Source organism: Molothrus aeneus, chromosome 4, assembly GCF_037042795.1.
Source record: "Molothrus aeneus isolate 106 chromosome 4, BPBGC_Maene_1.0, whole genome shotgun sequence".
In the NCBI taxonomy this organism is placed as follows: Eukaryota; Metazoa; Chordata; class Aves; order Passeriformes; family Icteridae; genus Molothrus; species Molothrus aeneus.
The window spans coordinates 45,316,502-45,323,639 of NC_089649.1; the positions used below are offsets into that span (position 1 = coordinate 45,316,502).

A 7,138-nucleotide genomic window follows, 5' to 3' on the forward strand; every position below is an offset into this window, starting at 1 on the left:
TCTTCATCTTGTGATGCAGTTGCACACCATATAGAAACACCATGTCTTTCAGCAGTAGTTTGCCAACATACACTGATTTGTGTTCTTCTGTTTATTCAGCCCAGGAATGTTCACTGTATTGAATTTACATGCCTTCACTCACTCATGCAAAGCCTTAACAAGCTGAGTCACTATGCAGACAGTAAGAAAGATATTTCTCATCCCTGATCTTGTACAGCTCAGGACTACCAGATGGAGAAGTGTTTCAATAAGATTCTTAAAAAATAAACTTGAAAAATAAAGTGTAAGAAGAGAAAAATTGAGGGCTCTGCTACTTTTCCCCAGGTGTGTGAAGGTCCCCCACTCCGATTATGGAAAACTACCATTGAAATCTCAGCTACACCAGAGGATGTTTTAAATCGTTTACTTAAAGAGCAGCATCTTTGGGATGAAGATCTTATAGAGTCCAAAGTAATTGAGCCTTTGGATAGCCAGACTGATATATACCAGTATGTCCAGAACAGCATGGCACCTCAGCCAGCCAGGGACTTTGTAGTCTTAAGGTGAGACATTCCTATGTTTATATCCTACACATATGGCAACCTTGCTTATTTCTTTATTGTATCAGCTATATTGGTAAATATCTATTTGTGCCTAATTTGGATTCTTATTAGATGCTTGAGTTACTGTTTGTCAAATAAAAGATTTTTGGTTTTCTTCATTTTTCTTAGGACATGGAGGACAAACTTCCCCAAAGGAGCCTGTGTGCTTCTAGCAACCTCAGTGGACCATGACCGGGCTCCTGTGGCAGGTGTTAGAGTCAATGTGCTCCTGTCGAGGTATCTGATTGAGCCCTGCGGGTCAGGAAAATCCAAACTTACCTACATGTGCAGAATTGATTTAAGGTAGGAAATTCCATTTTGTCCTTTGTATAGTTGTATAGTTCTCTTGTGTAGTTTCAGTGTGGTCAGTGGAAAACTTGGACGGTTCAACAGACGTTAGCTTGGCCAGTAGTACACCTTTCCCAAAGGCAAACACACAGGTCTCTGAGATGTCACAGAAAGTTGGCTTCATTGCACATGTGGCAGCAGTAGCTTGTTGCATTAGAAGCCTCCAGTATGTGCTCCACCATCCCTATTGGTATGCAACCCCAACCTTTCCTCTAACAGGCATATTGGATGCAAGGAAATGTTAATTTTAATACTAAGCTAGTAAACAGAACCAGGTTGTCACAAAACTTTCCATAACTTTTCCTTACTGAGGCAAACATCTTTTTCAGCAAATCTATATACTAGTATGGTTGAGCCGTGCAGTAAGCAGTACTAAGGAGATTTCCTAGTCAGGCATTTAACCAGGTAGATACAGATTTGATTGTGAATAAGAAAATACATACAAAGTTACTGGTACCTTCCTCATCATTCCTTTTTCCTCCACCCAACAGGGGCCACATGCCAGACTGGTACACCAAGTCTTTCGGACACTTGTGTGCATCAGAAGTTGTTAAGATAAGAGACTCTTTCAGTCAGCAGAGTCCTGAGAGCAAGGAAGTAAAATCCAGGTGACTACTGAAGAGGAGCAGCCATGCGGGCCCCACCTCAGCAACATAGACCCAAAACTGAGATTTGCACGCTGCAGACCAGACCTGTGTTCCACCTGCAAGTCGTGTCATGCAGGGATGGCAGCGTGAGAGCTTGACTGTGAGCATTACTATAGGACTGTGGCCATACCATACACTTTAAAGCTGCTTCCTGTCTGTGTAAGGTCTATAGTGTAGGCCTCGACTGGAATACATAGGAGAACTGTGCAAAAAATAAAAATCTAAAAAAAAATATAATTCCTATTAGATGGTTTGAGTTGCTTCTGAGAAGCAAATTTCTTTAAATGCAAAATATATTATGAAATATGGTGAAAGCTCATCATTCCCATGTGAAATACTTAGCTTTATGTACATACTCATGTCATTTTATTTGTAGTGCATTGAGGGACTGGTGTATCCACTGGAATAGTTGGTACTCTTCAATGTGTTCTCACTGAGATAAGCAGAGAAAGGTTTGCACAGAGATTGAAGTGTGAATGAGTGTGTTAATGGTTGAAAGGATAGAAGAAGTTGAATTTGAAATGTGTCTGGTACACTGATAGGCAACCAGAATGGATTTTAGTATGCTGGATACAGTTCAACCTAGAATAGGACTCCCCTGTGGACCAGGAGTAGCCATCCTTCAAATGTGCTAGTTCTGCCTTTTGCTCAGCTCTAAACTTGTTGAAAATCCTAAGCGGATGTTACAATAGGCTTGTTTCAGCTACTGTCCACTCCTTATCCAGATGATCTTTTAGGAGTGATGAGCAATTCTATAGCAAATTTAAGTAAATACACTTTTGAGCAATATAGAAGCTTAGAAATGAAATGTCTGCAATGGTGAGGAAAGCCAATAACATCAGTTGTTAAAAAACAAAACTGTCCATTACTTTTACTTCTACCTGCGTTATCTATAGGTGTTTTAATGAGCTTTTATATATTTTATTGTATTCTAATGGCTCAAGAGGAAAAAAGTCAACACTGGAGTTGTGGTGCCAGGAGGTGGCAGGACTCCTGCAGTAGCAGCTGGGGTGACTTGGCTAGAGAGAGTCACACAAACTCTTACTCGCCCCCCCCCTTTGCCTGTTTTCCTAAAAGCTGCATGTTAACATGAACAGAACCTGCATGTGAGCAGTTTGGAGGGTTATATTTGGAGGCAGAAAGGAGGGTGCAGTTTTGTCTTCAGTTTTGTTGTGTTTTAGACCCTTTGGGATATTCTTCCCTTCTTGAGAATCAACTTACATGAACAGTAGGAAGTCCTGAGGTCCTCTGGAAAGATGTCTTTCTGTAGGTTTTACTGTAAAGGTAAAGATTTGCTTTCAAGGTGCAGTATTAAGTGATAAATGTATTTTGTGGCTAGAGTATGAATGAGTTGCAAGATGGAATCTTGACTGAGACTTTTTTACCATTGTCAGTATTATTTTAAGCTTTTTTGAAGAAGATTTTTTTTTATAAATGGCAAATAATGTAGTACTTTCTGTAACAATGTTCCTCGTGAGTAGGAAAACCTTGTATATTCTTCTACATCAAACACTTTTGAATTTGTAAAATTGTATGTTGTACATACCATTCTATTGTAAACATGTATACTTGCCCACAGTGTACTGTCAAACATAGATTAAGCATGATAAAGATTATTTAAAATATACCTGTATTTATACCTCAGATATTCTTTTTGGGTTTTTGTACCTCAAGTATGTTTTCTATTGTAAATGTGCTTTACATGAGTATGATCTACGCGAGAGAAAGGAAAATGTTTAACTTGCTATAGATGTCTGTACAGAATATACCCAATAAGTGCACTATTAAATGTTTAAAATTGGATATTCATAATGAGTTTTATTTTATTTTGCATTCATCCTTCCACTCTCATACCAAGAGGAGGAGGTATTTTTCTTAATTCTGGTTCTTTACCTACTACGGCCAACAGCTGAGCCACCCCTGCCCTCTCCCAGGCTGATATTTGTAGTACTGATAAAGGCAGGTACCAAAGTTTTCTCTCTTTCTTCGAAGTTTTTGGCAGACAGGACATCACAATGGCAGATAGCTGGACAGAAACATTCCCAAGTCAATTGCTTCATACTTTTTAGTGAGAAGAAACCTCTGTTTTGCTGCAGTATTGTAGAAAGATATGCTTGAATTTAACAGGGTGGAAAGCAGCAGTATGCAATGCCGGAAAATAATTCATTGCTTTCCTATTCTCTAAAGAGAGAATGAGGGCATGATGAGTTGTAGAGTCAGAGGTTTGCTTCAAAAAATGCAAGTGTAAAAGTAATTGGAGAAAGTTAAAGCATGCACAGCAATAAAATGAAGCCAAAGAGGAGGCCAGGAAGATACACAAACAACTGACTAAGGTGAAAAACCAAGCCAAAGACAGCTGTTAATTCAAGCAACTTTTCAAAGTTTTTAAAGTCTTAGCCAACAGAAATATAATTTGGGCATCTGAAGAAGGGTTTTGATTTGTGAGGCTTGCCTGATACAGCAGCTGTGAGAAGGCCTGCTGCCTTTCAGTTACCAACATCATCCTATTGTTTCCCTGCCTGAGCATCCCAAAGTCCTGATGGTTATCACTTCCCACTTCATTCCCCAGGGAGCACCGAGGGATGCTGCTTCAGAATCTGCCAAAAGCAAACCTCTTGTTGCCATGGCATTAGTTCTCACACACCAAAGTGTTTTAGAGAACCTTCCTGATAAAGGACTGTCATTAGTTTGGCTGTTACAGAATGATTTTTTCCCCAAGTCAATACTTAAACAACTGAACATTAAAAAAAAATACCAAACAGATTTATTCACAGTTTTGGGCCCTTGGAACAAGCAGAATTAGAGCTAATGTTTTTTCTGTAATGATGGTTTTGTTTGGATCTTTAAGCACACTAACCCATGACACTCCTCTGGCAACTTAAGGATTTACACTGCATTTTGTGTAAAATGCATTATTTTAAAATGTACTTAGTGTACTTCCAAATTATCATTTTCCTAAATATTTCTACAATATGAGTTATTTTTGAATCTTCTAAGTAGTCTCAGCCTCCTGAATGTGTTCTTGGCACCTTCATTTGCAGATGTCCATGTTGTTGCAGAACAACAGAATTCAATCTTCCATGTGTGTGGATTTTTTGTCAGCTGTCACTCAGGGCAGCCCTGGCTCCTCTTGGGATGTTCTGCTTTAAGCAGGAGTTGCCACAGAGGAAGGGCAGGCTGGACCCCTGTTCCATTCTGTCCAGGTGCTGCTATGAATAACTGTGTACATCACATCCCTGGTGTAACACAAGTCCAGTCTACCCTGGGCTTCAGTCATGCTGACTTTCAGTGCTTCCTGACAAATTCAAACAGAAAAAGTCATATCTCACTGTTGTTCCTCAAGTAACGCACTCTACAATTAGATATTTATGAAGCTGTAAATAATCAGAGGTGTCACTAACACACATGGACAGTCTGGGAAACAGAGACTGAGATGATGCAAAGCAGTACCTCTGCAGTCTGGTACAAGACCGTGAAAGGAGCAGGACCTGGTATCCACAGTAGGCTGTGCCAGGAGAAAGTTAGTATGAAAACAGTATCCATGACTTGGGCTACATTATAAAAAGTGGATATTTTCACTTAAGGTATGTGAAAATTAACTGTTATACACAAATTTGCTAAGTGCTGGAAGCAGTGCCCTACAATCATGAGGAATGAAAACATGATACTGTTTTAACAATGCACAAAGAAATACTAATTCCTTCATCTCTATTATGCCATACCTTCTCAATATAACCCTTCACTGCATCTCTGAAAAGTTACTTTTATCTATTTCTCCTCTGTCAACCCAGATTATTTTATATCTCTTGCAAGGAAAGGTATCAAATTCTAAACCAATTATTTTGTAGCACCAGAGATTAGGGTGAAAATCTGATGCTAATAAGCAATGCTTGCACCCATGTGGCTTTTGCATCGAGCGCTCTCCTAAGCTCTTGAGACTTGCTAAATTTCTCCTCTGCACCATCCTACTGTATTTTCCTGTATATTCTGAGGTGTCCAGATTACTTGCAAGAAGTGAACTTGCAAGCTGAATCCAGAGACAGTAAAATGGAGTGAAGTATAGGAAAGAATTCAAAGAAGAAAAAAATTCCATCAAAAGAGATTATGGCACTGAAGGGGCACATTTATAAAGAGAGATTCAAGACACAGTTTGGCCACTAGACAAGAGGGATGTAGTAAATGTCTACTAGCACTAGAAGGTCATAAAAACCCAGAAGATGAGTTCAAACTAGCTGAGTGGGTGTACAAGATGGGATAAAAATTTGTTAATGGAAAATGTGAGGCAGAAGGGAAGGAAAAGGCATTTTCCACACAGTAAGAAGTCTTTGAGACTGTGGGACAATCTCTCCCTGAGAAGCAGCAAGAGCATAAGTAATTTTAAACTGTGCATGCTCAAACCCTGGAATCAGTGCTTCCTAGTTTCCATAAAGCATCACAAAGACATAACAAATGTCCTATCTTCATTATTTGCCATGATTACAGGACTTAGAGGCTACCAGTTTTGACCTTTAAGCACTGTCAGATAGCACTCTCTTGCTGAGCAAGAAAAAAATCTAGTGTCAAAAATAAAATATCTCAATTATTTTGGAAGTAACTAACAATAGTTCTTTCTCTAAGAATTACATTTCAGGTTGTGGAGTGCAATTTGCTTAGATTTTATTGAAGTAGACTTTCACTTAAATTAGAAGATGCTGTGCTTTCCCAACACGGGCCAAGCGCATGAAGATCAGCATGAGGAAGTTACCACACAACTGGGAGACCTCTTTGATTTCCTAAGTTTTACTCAAAGTCCAGAAAGATCCATAACTGATTAGCATGATTTCCTCAGCATAGAGGGAATCAAGTCCATTCTTCTGCAGGCTCAGGAGATTTTCCTTACTACAGTAAGAAATAGACCTACAGCAAGTGTGTTGGGCATGTTTTTCCAGGTACCAGTGTTCTGCTAGTCACTTCATTAGCTCAGGTAATAAAAGGGTGATGTGGTGGGTCTGAATATCACAGTTGCTCCTAACCCACACAGAAATTTCTTAAGGCTTTATAACACTAAAAATGGAAAAGCCCCTTAGGAACAGAATTCTCAGTGAATGAAAGAATACTACTATTCAGAAATAAAATATTCAAAAGGTAGAGTGTTAAAAGGACTGGTACAGTTATGTATGCTTTCCAGGGAAGGAAATTAAACAGCTTTTTCCATGATATGATGACATAAGCATGTTATAAGCTGGTAGACAGGGTGATAATAGCCAAGATGGCTCTGATTTGAGGGAGCTTATACCTTCATTTGTTAGAGACATCGGAAGATGGTTATCAAATGAAAAGGGAGTTTCAGGAAAGGGTGGCATCAATTAGAACACTTGAGTGTCGCTTGAGAGAACTGTCATTTTTTAAAATAAGCCAGCTAGCAGCAGAAGAAGATTATATTCATAAAACAGCCCAGACTAAGATGGTGTGCAAGGTGTGCATAAGAGAGGAATGGTTCTTCTAAGGTTTTGGCTTAACACTTCCAACATGCTTAGTGACAGCAGCCTGACAAGTCTAGTCAGAACAACCAGGTCATCTGGT

The 7,138-nt window shown here is 39.2% G+C and overlaps 1 protein-coding gene across 3 annotated transcripts in view; it reads left to right on the top strand.

Annotated features, from left to right (window-relative positions):
* DLC1 (DLC1 Rho GTPase activating protein) overlaps positions 1 to 3,379 on the top strand; it is a 214,725-nt gene extending 211,346 nt beyond the window's left edge. For all 3 annotated transcript variants that reach the window (XM_066548398.1, XM_066548399.1, XM_066548400.1), the window contains 3 exons: positions 325 to 542; positions 711 to 884; positions 1,421 to 3,379. In XM_066548398.1, coding sequence (XP_066404495.1) covers positions 325 to 542; positions 711 to 884; positions 1,421 to 1,541 — 513 coding nt within the window. In that variant the 3' untranslated portion in view covers positions 1,542 to 3,379. The remainder of the gene's footprint in view (positions 1 to 324; positions 543 to 710; positions 885 to 1,420) is intronic.
* Positions 3,380 to 7,138: the final 3,759 nt, after the last annotated feature.